General features: G+C 35.3%; 1 protein-coding gene across 1 annotated transcript in view; it reads left to right on the plus strand.

The window, feature by feature from the left end:
• Window positions 1–976: 976 nt before the first annotated feature.
• Window positions 977–17037, plus strand: part of MS3_00006897 (uncharacterized protein) — a 48210-nt gene continuing 32149 nt past the window's right edge. The window contains exons 1-10 of the mRNA XM_051215136.1: window positions 977–1059; window positions 1102–1229; window positions 1263–1316; window positions 1353–1391; window positions 1428–1529; window positions 1574–3010; window positions 5131–5210; window positions 10298–10389; window positions 13704–14598; window positions 16781–16883. Coding sequence (XP_051068319.1) covers window positions 1226–1229; window positions 1263–1316; window positions 1353–1391; window positions 1428–1529; window positions 1574–3010; window positions 5131–5210; window positions 10298–10389; window positions 13704–14598; window positions 16781–16883 — 2806 coding nt within the window. The 5' untranslated portion in view covers window positions 977–1059; window positions 1102–1225. The remainder of the gene's footprint in view (window positions 1060–1101; window positions 1230–1262; window positions 1317–1352; window positions 1392–1427; window positions 1530–1573; window positions 3011–5130; window positions 5211–10297; window positions 10390–13703; window positions 14599–16780; window positions 16884–17037) is intronic.

Here is a 17037-nt window from a genome sequence, read left to right on the forward strand (position 1 = left end):
TGTCGCAAACTACAGTTACAACTTAGGAAACTCCTCTCTAGTAGTATCCCAAGTCGAAAAAGATTTAGAAGTCCTGGTGCCCCATGATTTAAAGTCTTACGCTAACTGTGACAAAAATGCCTTCCGAGCAAACCATGCACTGGTAACGTTGAAGCGCATTTTTGGACAGTTTGACGGACGAACTTTCCATACAATCTTTAATAGTTTCATCCGTCCCCATTTAGAGTACGGAAGCATAGTACTCCCTCCTCACTCCAAAAGGACAAGTTCACTTTGGAGCGTATCCAACGGCGAGCCACGAAATTAGTTCGAGGACTCAAATTTAAACCTTACGAAGAGCGCCTCCATTCACTAGACCTTTACCCATTAGAGTATAGGCGTCTTAGAGGTGATTTACTAATGGCTTATAGTATTCTTAACACTTCTGGACATCCTCTTAAACACCTACTTAAGCTTAGTTCGAATAATAATCTAAGGGGTAACACCCAGAAACCGGAGACACAACATAGCAAAACGAAACGTAGACACAACTTCTACTCCTTAAGAGTTGTCAAAAGCTGGAATTCGCTGCCGGCCGAGCTAGTCCAAGCGACTTCTCAGGAGTCCTTCAAGAGGCAACTTGACCTATTCTTAAGGACCAAGGACAGCATCACACTATGACTTACCAATTTCTTTTCCTCTTTTATTGTTAACATACCTAGGTTCCTGCCTGGAGGATTTGGTGATCCCCTGCTACTAGACACAGAAGCCTGTTAAGCGAAAGATTCTTCTATTCCGTCCACAACTATTTGAGCCATTTGAATTTGAACCATTATAACAACCCCAGTCTGTGAGAGTCGACTGAACGGTAAAATCAGGAAAGAGAAACGCAAATCTTCTTTTTTTTTCGATTCCTTGTAGTCTAATTTATTTTATATCGCTTTACGCAATACTAACTCCTAGTTCACGAAGCAACTTAATTCCACATTTTGTTTGGCGCTGATAAGTGGTAGCGCGCATAATGAAACTAGTTGCATATGAATGTACTTCGCTCAGCTGTTTTCCACTTGGTCTTTCACGGTTAGTAGTTTTTGTAGTGAAACAGAATATTTTAGAATTCAGATTGAATGAAGAAAGAATTCTCGTTTTACTCAACTAGAGCTTCTGAAAATGTGTTTTTTATACTAACTGAGTGTTAATTAATATACATTATTTCTGAAGATATTTGTACATACTGGCTCATATAATGGGTAAAAGTTATTGAAAACTATTTCAAGATATAGATTTCAAAAATCCATGGGAAGATTTTATTTTCGACCAGACAGTCGATAATATTAGTCAGTTTGTGTAATAATTATATGCTTGATTTGTAGATGAATCCTCTGACTGTTTTAACAATATAAAGCTTAGCAGTAAGTTTATTTTGCAGAGAAAACACTCCTATACAGACTTTCCTTTTCTCAAAAGTCAGTTTTCCTCTATTGACTATCTCATAAAGTGTGAATTATGCAATGTTATGCTTCTTCCGGAGAGCATTTCTTTGCATTATGGTTTGTTTATTTTATTTAAATTGTATGATAATTTTTATTACTAGACGACCGGCACTCAGAACCCCCAAAGTCTGTCGGTTCTGCTGTCTTGCCATACGAAGCTGTTTCTTGGTGTGAATGTCAGGCTGAAATTGATTCCAAAAAGGATCGGACTTCCAGACGTACTAAGGTCGCGCCTCTCAAGCGTTCTAAACGCAACACACCTAACCCTTCAGATGCATCGCCTTATTCAGTTAAAATGGACATATCGAAAACAGTTATTACAAGTCGAGAAGTAGAAAAGACCAGTCATGAAGAACTTAGAGAACCAGTTTTGTTGAAATTAGCAAAATCAGATGGAAGAATATCTCAAAGTGAGGAAGTGTCCAAAAGGCCTTTAAGGACACCTGCAGAAAGTAAACTCAATGAGCGATCTGTGTGGTCGGTTGTTTGTCCAAGAGAGCATTCTGCTGGTAATTTTTATGAACTCACCTCCAAAGGTCAGGTTGAGGAAAGTCGACACCTGGGGAAAGATATGTTTGAGTGCCGATCAAGTTTTAATCATTCTAATGATTCTGGCATCGGATCTCAAGCACATTCAGTTTTTCGCTGTTCATCATATCCCCCGACACCTTCACTGTCTCCACATCTTCCAAGTTCTAGTCCATCAAATGTTTCTGATGACACGACATTTGGTTTCAACCAGTTCCGGCCTGAAGTTGCAAACCGACCTGTTTCACGCTCATCCCACTCTAGTTCTAGCAGTGGAATCGGCATTTCTGATCAGCACAATACTGATTCTAGCATTACTATTCCAACAACAATTTTCAATGTAAATAGTACAAAAGCAGTCACTTCACTTCCTTTATCAAACATAAAGTCAACTGCCAAATGCAAAGTTAAGTGCAAGCTCTCGACGGTTTGCCTTCGGAACAACGTCCCTCTATGTTCCACTTCCTCTCAACCGATGATCTCGGGTGAGGCATTGACTAAAGTGCATTCCAGTAGGGAAGTAGAGTCAACTGTATATCATCTAAAAAACAATCGTCAAGAATTCGATGGTAAATTAATTAGTAGTGAGTTGAGGCGGAATGGTTTCCATAGCTGGATTACTGGTGAACGACCGACGTCATCAGATGCCACACACAAAGCCGATAATGTTAGACGTTTATTGGCATTTCAGCGGCTATCAACCCCAAGAAATCAAACAATTCTATTGCAACAAGCCCCTAGACAGATAAAGAGTGTGCATTTAGCACCTTCGTTCATCTCACAAAATTATCAAACAGAAAACTTGGAAGGGAATGAAGCTTCTACTTCGAATGACACTAATCGATTTGTCCAACCAAATATTTTAATACAACCAGAAAAGTCCTCAAAACTAGACGTGGTGAATGATAGTTCATCTCGGATTAACTGGCCTCCAGAATCTATAATTTCTGGTCCCTCTAGCAATATGGCTAGGAGTACTGGCGAATTGCAAGAATTCTTGGAAGAGCTAGGTAGATTTAACTGTTTGCTTTGTTTACTATAGTGTTCGGCAAATTTTTGTCTATTTACACTACACAAAATCGGTTCAATGGGTATTTCTAGATAAAATATTGTAAATGGACTTTTCATATAATTACCATATATCCATGATTTCTCAAATTTTTTTTCGATCTATCTCTGCACATTTGCTAGAAATACTGACAAATAATTCACTTTCAGCTTTGACTATTGAAACAGTGGATGGAAGATTATAGTGAGCAATTCATTTAGGCTATGGCTGATGTCAAGTTGCTCACTACTTACCAACAACTTTAATGAAATTAGCATCGACCTCTCAATGGGTCATTATGAGTCGATTCTAGAGGTTGTTATGTATAATGGTTCGGTCATTACAGTGGGACCAAAATATCACTTTGAGAGGTGGATGTATTACCACGGAATTCGTCACAATCGCTGATCACATTTTATGATAACCATTAGCTGTGCTTTTATGGTTATCATGTCCGACCAACAGTTCTGTAATTTTCCGGCTCTCAACTTATGGAGTAACGTGGGGATAAGCAGGGAATACTAGGGCCTACTCACGAATGTAGGAACTGATATCTTATCGAAGTAAAGTATGCCTTAATTGGCGATGTGTTGGATACATTTTTTTTCTAAGTATAGAATGTTTATTCCAGAATGGTCTAAGTTTAAACGTGGAAAGGAAATGGGATTCTATCGTGATATGACTCGAAATAGATCTCATTAGTGCAGTTTCATTTTCTTATTTACCACCGAATCTTATAAATTCTTATGTTAATCTCTATTAACATTGGTACTTATATGTACGCACATTTTTCCATCGTCACCCTTGCTAACTGATACTTCTACTATACTAAGGGAGTTGTGGACACTTGGGCTGATCCTCATTTATATCAGATCTTCGTGTTTTTGGTCGACTGATATTTAGTCCCTATGTTGTTGTGCAATCAGTAGCACAACTAAAAAAACCGTGTAAACTGCCGGATCTACTCTAATAGATTACTATAGTATTCATGACCGCCATCCTCTCTCTCGATATATATATATATACTATTGACAGTGTCAAATCATTTTATTACAGTCAAAAAAAGAAATAGTAACTAAAACGATCACTGGAAAATTAGACTTGTCAATCCTAAACAAATATTTCTGTTTTTGATTGAGATATTGAACCAATTGATGTTAGACCATCACAATTGAAAACCTGGAAGCACTGGACGGCTGTTTCGTCCTATTGTGGGACTCCTCAGCGGTGCGCATCCACGATCCCGCGAGCGGGATTCGAACCCAGGGCCTTCGGTCTCGCGCGCGAACGCTTAACCAACTGGAGAAGCCGTGACCAGTGGAGGTAATCCTTGTCGGGTAGAGACAGTTATCTACTTAAGTACAATGGAAGTTGGTCGCGCAATTTCGTGGATTGGTTGATGTTAGAAACTATCACCATTGGATGCCGGCTCAGTGGTCCAGTGCTTCCAGGTTTTCAATTGTGATGGTCTAACATCAATTGGTTCAAGATCTCAATCAAAAACTTAATAATCTCCACAACCCCTATACTAGAAATATTTCTATCTCTTTTGTTTGTAACATATGTTTTTAGTGTTGATTATAGTAGTGGGATAGAAGCCTAAGAATCCAATATATGTCAAATAAAATTTCTAAAGTACACTCTTTACAGTTTTGGCTATGGGCCATTTGAAATATGATTAACTGGTTAGATTAAAATATGACGAACTACAAAATCGTTACTTGTTGATTTCAGCATTTTGTATTACCGAAATTATGAAAGAGATGTTTAATAATGGCTGCACAACATTTTTCATCCGATTCTGCTCTTGCAAGTTAGAAGCCATCATTTTATTTTAATGCGCTTATTCTTCACTGAATAACTTATATAATGACAATAATAACAAAAAACTTGTCAGCATAACTTCCGTGCTATTGAGATGATTGGTATAAATGCACTTAATTTTTGTGAAACTATTTTAGGTGGGTTATTACTAAAAGAACCGGGTTATATGAGTTGATATTGTGTTTATCGATCTGAACAAAAGTTTTTGGTTGATGTTAATTTACTACAGGATCCAATTTATTTCTGCCTTTTTTTCAGAGGATACATTTGATCCTCTTACTCAGTGTGGCTGCTTGGAAATGGATGATATCAGGTGTAGAAATTCTATTTTATGTACGGTAAGTTTTTATTTCATCTATCGATTTGAGTTGATTCTACTTATCTTCTGTTTTGCTTATTTGCCGATTGAGATTTTCAACACTATGCATCTTTTACTAAGTTTACTAGATTGTCAATATTAATACCATAATGAACTAATAATCGTTTTCCAACCACTTATCCGATCTTTTCCTCTAGGAGGACGTTTCTTGCTTATTTGACTATGGTTTGCGATATAATATTTAAAATAGATAGATACTAAATCTTTGTTCCTCTATATGACTTAGGAAAATATGAATTTATCTCGTCATACAGTGTGTAGTTATTCTACAATGTACTAAATAGGTTTTAAGGGTTATTTATTTTATTTATTTATTTCAACACATAGATATTGGTACAAAGAGGCATCAAATACATATGCGCCACACAAATCTCATTCGATATGTGTGAGGGCTGTGATACTGACCGGGTGCCCAAACCGAAGCAGGTGGTTTTCTTAGGGGGCCACTCCCCGAGCCTTCGATCTGAAGGTCTGATCCACTAGGCAGTGGAGCATCGTATGGAAATGCAGTCCCATGGAAGCCGGTGACCATTTATGGGTTGTTATCTCAGCGTGTTCCTCCAAAAAAATAAAAAAATCCTTTGATATCTTGTTTCAGTAATCTTTAATATACCTTCGACTTCCTCGTTATTTCTGTGTCAATCCGTTCCTGTTCGAGTTGAGATAGTTTGTTGGGTTTATGCATTAAATTTTTCTATGTGTAATTAGTTGAAGTTTGAATGATACATCTCATTTGTGAGTGATTTTCCATTGAATTCAGTTTTTTGGTTTCTCTCCGGTTTTTATGATCTTTTGTCTCAATGAACTTCTTTAAAGCTCTTTCGTCCAGATCGGTTTCATGAAAATATCTTTCAATAACTAGGTTTTTAACACCAAAATGACTGCACAGCTTTTATGTGTTAGTTTTTCATGAAATATGCTATTTTAGTTCTTTTTGAATTAAACAATAAGTGTACAACTTATTGCCTACTGCTAAATAATGTTCTAAGATTTGTTCTTGTAGAATATATTTTTTTGATTGGTGGATATATGATACTCAAATTAATGTTTTTCTGTAGTATTTAATCATTGATTATAATGCTGGTTTGTTCAACACCATATGTTCAATTACGGTAAAGAATTCTCAGCATAAAACATGCAACTTCACAATAAAACTCCCTCATTTAACTTTTAAATACTCAAAAGTATGTATAAAAAGTCATTAAACGATCATTAGTGGCCATCCATATTCATCTATAAATGTTTACGATCAGTGTCGCTCTCATGAATCCTCATTTTTGAGTATACTTAATACATAAATTTTAAAATGATCGCTTCTAGTTTCTCCAAGAGCCAGGATAAGTAGAAGGAAAGTATAGGAATTACCGTGTTTGTGCTTCTTGAGTTTCTTTTGCAACTAAATTCTTGGTAAGTTGTAAGAGTTTTATGAGACGTAATTATATGTGATTAGCAGAAATAATAAACTAGAACGAATCTAAACCAAAATAGTTTGTGGGAGTCAATGTACCATTGGAAAAATGGTCCCTCGGATGTTCGACCAGGTCACTTTATTTTGATAATCTTACTAAGTGTAGTGGTTTTGTGGAACAAGTTTTATGCTAAAATTTGTAGATATGTATGATTAACACTTCAACCGAATCACAAGACCGAATTCGCGTGGATCTGTGAGGCTGATAAATGCCAATCAATAATATGTATTGATCATATCTTCACCCTCCTTCAAATGTTAGAAAACCGTCATACTTATTGCAGGCCAACGATCATGGTGTTCTTGATATCTGAGTCTCCTTCAATTCATTGGACAGTGCTTTTCTCTTTGGTTACCTATTGTAAAAAGGTGTGTTTGAGAAGGTTATCAACATCCCGAAAGCCCTATATAAAGACATCTCAGGCAAAGTGAGGCATACAACAACCCCTCCCCATTGTTTCATTCAAGCATTGGGGTTAGTAAGGGTTGCCCAATCTCACAGTTTGGATCTATAAAGCGTTGGTGAGAGCAGTTTGATCTGTGCTTGTGAAACCTGAACTCTCTTAGTCTAGGATGTTAAGTGACTCTCTGTGTTTGATCGTCGTTGCTTCCGAAGGATTGGTGATATTCAGTAGCAATACCAGGTCAGTAGTGCTGAGGTTCGGCATCGTGTGTTCGGGCGCAGCGATAATGATTCAGTTGCTGTCATCATCTTGAAACACCAACTTCAGTGGCTTGGACGTGTCCTACGAATGTCGGCCCCGTGAATCCCACGTCGTGTATTATATGCCGACTCTAGGAATGGTTGAAGAAAGCGTAAAAATAATCGGTTTATGACATAGTGTCGTGGCATGAAAGAAAGCTATGCAGGTCTGGTTTATTTGGTCATTCACAACTCTACGATTGGGGTCCTAGAGATGGTGCAACACAGTGGCTTGAGACATCAGACATCGATCAGAGTGGAGACAAGTAGTGATCCTGCGGTTAATTTTTTTTTGCTTTTTTCATAACAGAAAGAGTAACTTCTATAACTGAAAGACTTTTTCTGGTTATACTTTTGCTAACTGAACTTTTACAATTGATTGATTACTGGGTGGTGATCAATGTCATGTATGTCAAATCCTTCTTAGTGCAGAGCGAATCCTGTCGACCAAGTTGCAATGTTTTCACTAGTATAGGTGACTCGACATTGCGTGCACTATGCTAAGATGGTGGTTGATCAATCAACTGTAAATGCATCCCAGTCCTACAGGAGGTTAGTCGCGGCCCAGATAGCTCAGTCATAACGTCTCTGACTGAAGCTGGGTGACACGAGATCGAATCCGTCAGGGAACATCAGTTCCCTCAAGATTACAAGTACGCCTTGCCGTTGAGTGCTAAATAGCACGAAATCTAGGTCTCGGGTCTCCTGTCGACTGCCTCAAACTACCAGCTAACTGAACTGTTTCCCCTATTATTATTATTATTATTATTATTATTATTATTTCACTCACACTAATTTATATTCGATTGTGTTCTTTTTCATTATACTCACTTCCCTTCCTTTGTCTCTTGACAACATTATTGTGTGGTGCATACATATTTTGGTGTCCCGTTGTACCAATGTTCATGTGTTCAAATAAATAATAATAGATTAATTGGAAAAGATGTTTCATTATGTCAAGTATGACGAATACTATTACAAAATTACTCCTTTGTTATTTAGATTAAAATTGCCAGATTACAAATGTTTTTAATTTACTGATATGAATAAAAGATTGATAAGCGCAATATTGTTAATTATAGTGAAGGTTATGCTAATGTTCGGATTAAAAAAATGTAGTTGAATGTTGATGAATATTGAAGTAGTTCTAGCAATTTCTGTTATTCACAATTTTTATTAATCTTAAATAGAAAATTCCTATCGATTTCTGCCTTCGGCTATACATTTATCATATTAAGAACGATTAGTTTTTTTTAAAATAGATTTTATGTTGCAGTAACAGATAATTCCCGCCGGAGGAGATGACTAGTACAACAGTAATATGCTCTAGAGTATTATCTATAAATGAATGAATTAATTAATGATCTGTAAATACAAGATAATATTACAATGAATGCAACCACACACCCGTAATCCAAAAGCACTTTAATCTGTATCATTTCAGAATGCCCGTTATTAATCAGTTGCCTTTAGAATAAACATTTTGTACGTCCAGTGTTACTGTAGTGTACTATTAGAAGGATTTATAACTTCCAAATCGTAATTGCTCCGACCTAGTAAATATACTTACCGTAGTACTTTTTGTTTAATTATGCGTTGTCTACAAATCTAATGAAACTTAGTTTTGTCATCTCAAATTTTTCTCAATTATTCAAGGAAAATAAACACTTTTGTAGTAATAAAGTAAAAAAGTTTGTACGTAATTTTTAAAAAATGCCAAAATTCAATCTTTTCATCTAACAACTATTCATATTAATTGTGCTTACGTTTACTAGATACAGCTGAAAAACTTTGTTGTACAATTTGTATTCACTAAGTCGTTATGTGCTTTTTTCTATTGATCTTTTCTCACATTCCATTCTAGCGTATTACTGGAATGTTCCTAGAAAACGTAAATTGACTGTTTATTTCATGTATGGTGGCTCAACAGCTAGGTAATTCAACTTTCAGACATTAGGTTATAGGTTTCAACCATGATCCACCTACTTCATTTTGGGAAACCAAATAGTATTTCGTTGGAACCATGAATCGATCTAAGTTAGACTACTATTGAAAACCTGGGAGCACTGGACAACCGTTTTGTCTTGGTATGGGACTGCGAGGTTGTGGAGGTGAACCATCGATGAGTTCACGATTTCAGTGAAATTCAACAATCTCCGCAATCCTATTGTGACAACCAAATTATACCACTAACCTTCACATTTAAAGTGTGGCTCAAAACCAAGTATCTATATAATCACTAGCCGTCATACAAATTAACTTATACCTGAATAAATAAAGTGTATATTTGATGATTTAATTAAAACAAAGTCCATATATCATAAATATATTTAATTTACTGAATATTATCAAACTATTTTTTTTCAAGAAGTGGCCGGGGCTTCATGATTAATATGCTTGTTCACTAGCTAATAGATTTCAGGCCTTAACTCCTTAATCAACTATAATTTGGTCAATCATAAATACCTGTATTTTTTAACTTTTAGTTTACAATAAATTACTGACTTTTGTCATGATCAAAATTCCAAGTTTGTCTTCTAATTCTAAAGTTAACATTCTATCTATTAACATAGCATATCGTTTTGTTTTCCATCATGCTTATCTTTCAACTTAGTTTCGACTGCTTTATCATTGGAATAGAAAGACTTTTACGTGTAATGCTTATTTTTATGAGTTTACTTCTGTCAGCTGTGAACTTTGTGACATTTCACTTGTGCAACGTTCAGATAGGAATCTATTTTACATACAAAATCGATTTGTAAATTTTTACCGTAGCATATTGTTAAATGGAAGTAACTAATAGCTACCAGTTAGTAAAACAAATTGGATATTACCTATCGGTTATCACATAATTCATATAAATATTTTCCTCCAGGTACATACAATTGAGGAGAAACGTAGGGTCCCCCGCCAACATGATTTACGTTATCTTATGCGAGAAGCAAGGAAAAAACAACAAATCTTAAGGTTAGTTGAAATTTTTTCTAACATAATATCAGTCAATATTCATCAATTATGGAGACGCATTTTCTCCTTAGTCCTAAAACTCCATATTGTGAATTAGAACAACATACATAAGTGAACAATATTGTTTTCGATTAGATCCTCACCAGGCTTTAATATACAGTAATATTTATATGCATCTACGAAATTATTAAACCAATCAAGGCAGTCAATGCTTCAGTGATAACAGTGGAATAGATTACATAAATAAATGTAATAATAAAAGTACGAATTGATAGTGTGATGACAGATGTACTAGTTGTGATAAGAATAACAAAGGCTTAAATCAATGTTTCATAATGTGAAATAGGTCGATGACTTGAAAATCTAGATGCTGAAATAACATTCATAAAAACCATAAGATTACGTAATAAGAAGTGTTCATATGGTTTGACAATGAAACGTATATTTGGAAGAAAAAATGTAAAGAAAATTAAACAAAGAATATGGTAAATAATAATAAAATTTTTTATTAAGACTGTTTCGGTCAAGGTTGTGATAAAGGTGCTACAAATTTCTTATGAACACAAAGACTTGGATTGTTAGCCCGAATTCTCATAGCTCCTGCTATGTGTAAGAGACGAGATTGAACCCCATAAAGAATACTAGTACGAATAACATATATCGCTTTAAACGACCTATTTCTATCTGCTGCATGACCGCTATCGATCAAATGTAATAGAACAGAGCTATATATTGCTTTGACGATACTCTTTACCTATCACGAAAGGATATTTATCTATTTGAACAGATAAATATTGATACAAAGGGGCACTGAATACATTTGCGCCACACAAGTCACTTGGTTTGTTTGTGGGCTATGGTAATATATTGCCCGGTTTCACAAACCGAAGCAGATTGTCTTCTTAGAAGGTCACACTCGGAGCCTTCGATCTAATGGTCTGATTCACAAGACAGTGGAGAAACATTAGAAGATGCAGTCCCATGATAGCCGGTGACCAACAATAGGTTTGTTCCCTCAAGATCCTGGAGCTCATGTGGTTTGGAACCTGGGTTTTCCAACTCCCACACGTGGACTCTCCGTGTACACCGACCTGGTTAAATCGCCGGGCATTCGCTTTTCGTCCTCTCAATTCCGTAAACAAAAGTAATGCCGCGAGCAGATAGTGAGTAGAACTCCCCTGGCAGTGGCTGTATACATGTAGCCATGTGAGAGCATTTCGTGAGGGAGAGCCGACTCTCCCTACCCTCGGCCGTGCCAGAGTATTTGAGGGAAAACCACCAAAGGATGTGTTCACTAACTTGGCTTAGTTGTCTGGTTGTGCGGCCAATATAGCTTTCCCCACAGGAGCAGCTGAATTCATAGATACAGATTGATGTAACAGAACCAGGTAACTTATCCTTTAGTTGAGGAATCACCATAGATCGGGTCGGGAACAATAGACAGAGATTAGGTGCACTAAGATTTCTCTCCATTACTCGAGTCTGTTTATCCCGTAGCACAACGCCAGCTATATCTCCGTTGAATTACTGCGCCAGAAAGTGAGGTTTCTTACTAGCTGTTAGTGTCGCTATTTTCCTGTACATTAAATTAATGTCTTCAGAAACTTTGTGGACAACCCATTTCAACCAGCATATGAATAAGCTCTAGTTCTTTGTTCATCGTGTCGTCTGGGTACATCTTCTTAGCTCTATTTGCAAGACGTCCAACTAGGTTTCTCTTGTAATGAATAGATACAAAGCTCAATAAATGTGTATAATGGCTGTCTGAAGAACTTTACCCATACATACGTCTACTGATAGGACCACTTTGTTTTCTGCCTAACAAAACGTCGTTGGTGGATATGGAGGGTCCATCTAGAGGAGATGAAAAACTCTGATTCCAAACCAATGGTACACATGGGTTCCGGAATCGTGAGGGAACAAATGGCGTATGGACCAATTGTTGGTCACCGGCTTCCATGGGACTGCATCAACATACGATGCTCCACTGCCTTGTGGATCAGACCTCTAGGTCGAAGGCCCCGGCTGTGACCTAAGAAAACCACCTGTTTCGGTTTGGGCATTTGAACAGTACTCCAGCCCTCACACAAACCGAATGATTTATGTGGCGCATACATACATTTGGTGCCTCCTTGTATCGATCTTTATGTGTTTAAATTAATCTTTAAATGAATAAATAACAAAACGTCGAGGAAATGTAGTTTGTTATCAAGTTTCTCTTCACATGTAAATCTGATAACTGAGTCTTTGTTGTCAATTAGCTCTAAGAGTTATTCTTTTCCAATGTTGTGATCGACAATAATGGAAGTACCATCAATATAATGGCAATAAAGTCAAACTTATCCGTAACCCTTTTGAGAGGTCCGTTTTCTAGTTTCGAGGGAAAAAAATCAACATGGATAGGACCTAGAGGTGAATCCATTGCTATTCCATCAATTTGTTTATAATATGTTACTAAAGACTAAATGAACGTTGACACATTGATTTAAGCCTTTGTTATTCTTATCACAACTAGTACATCTGTCATCACACTATCAATTCGTACTTTTATTATTACATTTATTTATGTAATCTATTCCACTGTTATCACTGAAGCATTGACTGCCTTGATTGGTTTAATAATTTCGTAGATGCATATAAATATTACTGTATATTAAAGCCTGATGAGGATCTAATCGAAAACAATATTGTTCACTTATGTAGTTTGTTGTATCCTTATCGAGTTTACAGTGTTAAATATTATATATGAGATAATCTCTTTCGATGCCATCCATTGACTATTAAGGTAATGTAAATCATTGCCCAAAAATATTTCTTTTCACTTTTATTAAATCTAGAAATTAGTCATTTATCTAACTGAATCGCTGCGTCTGAGAATAAACATTTTCTGTACAGTAGATGTTTATACAAAACTAGAAGTCCGATGAAAAATTTACTCTGTCCATCTTCCCATACTGTACTAAATATAATATATCAATTTCTCTCAATTGTTTATAATTTATAATAAGAGAGAAACCAATATATTTTTGAGCATAAAATAATTACAGTAAATGAGTAATCAGTAATTATTGTCTATCATGTTTTGGTTTAAAGCGTACTTTTGTTGTCGACTATTGTCGAGGTGGAATTTTTTGATGATTTGTCTAAATAATGACTTTCTCATTGTAAGTTCATTGTCGTTGGTTTGTACACAATAGTTAGTTACAGTCAATTTTTGATCTGTTGTGTTTATTGAAAACTTTTGTTCAGACTTTTACTAATTGAATTTTTCTTAGAAAACACCTGATATTTATTTGATTTTTTTACTTTTCCAGACAAGTACCAAACACTCCCTGTCAACAATTTCCATGGACTGTACAAACCTCTGGTTCGCCTAATGCAGTCATTGACCTCACTGATGATGTTAGTAGTAATGAAAGTTTCTGTGAAACTCCAGGAGTGTTATCTTATCAAACACCTCGAGTTCCAAATCATTCACAGCTATTGCGTCATAATACAACGCTTTCTGCATATGATACACAAGGTCGGTGTCAAATATATCCCAACTCACTTAACTCAAATGGTCCTATAGATTTGAGATATGTATCAAACAAACTGACGGCTAGATTACATCAACGAAATAAAACAGTTGTCATCGCCCAGCCATGTGCTATTGATATCAGACCACAAACAGAATCTTTTTTGTCTTACTCACCTCAAATCGCATCTATCAACTCCACTCTTGATATGCATCACTTTCAATTTAATCCAATGGGATCAGGAACAACACAAACGGGAGAATATTTTAGTGAATCCAACACACCCAATATAGTTATGTATCCTAATCGTAAACAAACATCTGGTTATTCATCAACCTCTTATTCGAATGCCAGATTGATAAATGAACCTCCGTATGCTGCTCAAAGTCATTGTCTGTCTACCTGTCAACCTGCACAACCTTGGGCTAATCGACTGAGCCGTTATCCCATTGAAGGTTCTGCCGATACAACCATCAATTTGGATAATCTTATCACTAGTGAAGATTTATGCTCAGAAGAACATTTTGATGATCTTTCCCATGAAATAAATTTACCTCGAAAAGTACATGTTCCGTTTGTTGAAGAAACACCCCCTAATTTTGGTCCTATTACTACTTCTACAACAACAACAACAACTACTACTCTGTTCCCACACTTGTCATTAAACACTCGCAAATTACAAGAAAGTCAGGTAATTTAAGTTTGTTTGTTTTCGTATTTAAGATATTCAAGTTGAACTTTTGACTAAATCATATTACCAGCTATTTTTAAAAATGTATTTACAATTAAAATTTCATTAGTTCAATTTAGAATAAAAGGTTGTTAAATCAAAAAGAAGTTTAATCCTTTTTTTCATGTAAAAGATATGACAAATCTATTTATATGTCGTCTGGATTTCCACTTAATTACAGCAGTGAATACTATTTAAATAATTAACTCTAGAATTTAATGACTTATCAAACAATTATCCTGATAAGTTTTTAAATTGAACCGATCAATGTCAGCCCACCATTGAAAACTTGAAAGCACTGAACGACCGTTTTGTCTTAGTGTGCATCGACGATCCTGCACGTCGGACTCGAACCCAGGACCTTCGGTTTGGCGCGCTAACTCTTAACATCTAGACCAGTTAGCTGGCATCTAACCGTGTTAATGTCTTACTTCAACCCATCCACGATATTGTACGACCATCTTTCATTGTCTTCGGTGGGTAACTGCCTCAGACCTGACACGGTTGATCAACACTGACCAGCCATTATTTATACTCGTAACATAAAATACAATTATGCTATGATAGTGAGCTACTGAAATTATAATTCACTTCATAAATTATATTTTAGAAAATAATTATAAGTAGCAAAAAACTTGGTATTTTTTATAACAGTTAATTTTTCAAAATATAACATAGTGATATTCCTGTATACATCTAACTACTTTACAGATATATTTATAAAACTATTGTTAGTAGATCATATATAACTCAGAATAAAGTTGTTATTCATCAATATATCTGTTTAGTAGAGTATTCAGTAGTGTTGGCTCATAATTATAGTATTTAGTTTGGTAGCCGTTAGGATGAAGTTTCAGATCCATTTCCAACTACGGCTTAAACAGTCAAGTCTAGATTTCATACTAGGAGTGTGACCTAGAGCTAAGTACATAAACTTGTACCTTTTTTATTTGTTTTTTATGTTTATTTAAGTCACTTATCAAATGTATGTTTAGTGTATTCGACTGAGCTACCCAAGTTGTATCCGAGTTAATAAAACTATTGGGTCACCCAAACTGACGTAAGTAGAGTGAGGTCCAAACTTGCAACTTCTTGGTTGGATGCTAAGCATTTTTATTACTGAACAACCACCATCCTATTTATATCTAACGTTGGCGTGTTCAGAATTGATTATAGTGAATATATATTGTACATGTTATAAACTTCATTTATTATTATCTTAATACATCTCAGTTTACGTTTTCGCTCTGATCTTTCAAGTGTACATAATTTAATTAGTTTTTCGCATATGAATCTCGTTTTAACTTTTTATAGAAAGTAGATTTGTTTAATTTTGATCTATAAATGTAGATGTTGTCTTCTATGCATACATGTTTTTCATTATCTCAAGTCACTACACAACTCTACTAATGATTGCCGACTTAGAAATGATGTTATTTGACTATACTACATCAGGATCCATTTCGATTAGAAATAGACAGTGAAGCTTTCAGATTTATGGTTTAGATCAACCTTAGTAGTTTGCTGTTTGAAATATTCTTTGTAAGTCACAATAACTTGATGGATATTTGATAACGTATATCACGTTAAGTGCTTATGGAATCGTTGTGATCCCATTGTTCAATAAATAGGACAATATTGTTTGTTGTGCCACTTATTATCTTGTTCAGTCTCTTTTACTGTTGTCATTTGGAAATATGATAATTTGACCTATTAAACTGGTTTAAAATGTTTCCATCGTTTACTCTTTATTTGCCTAACTTGTGCTTGGTGACTAAACAAAGTTTCAGAATATATAATAATATCCCCCCTAATTATCTTAAAGGAAATGCTGCACTAATTTAATTACTTTAAATAGTTTGTATCGTTGTATACAAGTGATGCGAAATATCGTTAATCTAAGTTTCTGTTCATCTTTTTCTAACCTGAAATTTTATTACTTAGTCTATTGTGTCGATTTATGGACAGTCGTCTTCGTTTAAATAATCGCTCAACTTTTTATTGTTGTCTTAATTATTTATTTAATATTTTATAGAAAAAAGTTTTGATTAAAATGATTTTATTTAATTTCATTATTCAATCTTTGAGAATATTGCTCTTTAATTGTTTACGTTAAAACCTATTCCAATTTGATTCGTTTCAGAGTCGAGTTGTTGTCAATGATATGCGTGAAAAATCCATTACTGGAAGAAGTAGGAAAACAGCTCGAACATCATTTCGATCTTCAGGTTCTACTAATGTTCAAGGTTTGTTTTTATGCTGAACTTTTTACCCTTCATAGAAATGATTTAGCTCTAGATTGTTTTGTTTTTTAAATAACCGTTTTGTTTCACATTTTATTAAGTAGAATATTCAAACATGTAGTTAATTTATTTTGTTAGTTTTTGCTGATAATGGGTA

The sequence above is a fragment of the Schistosoma haematobium genome, chromosome 2, assembly GCF_000699445.3.
Source record: "Schistosoma haematobium chromosome 2, whole genome shotgun sequence".
In the NCBI taxonomy this organism is placed as follows: Eukaryota; Metazoa; Platyhelminthes; class Trematoda; order Strigeidida; family Schistosomatidae; genus Schistosoma; species Schistosoma haematobium.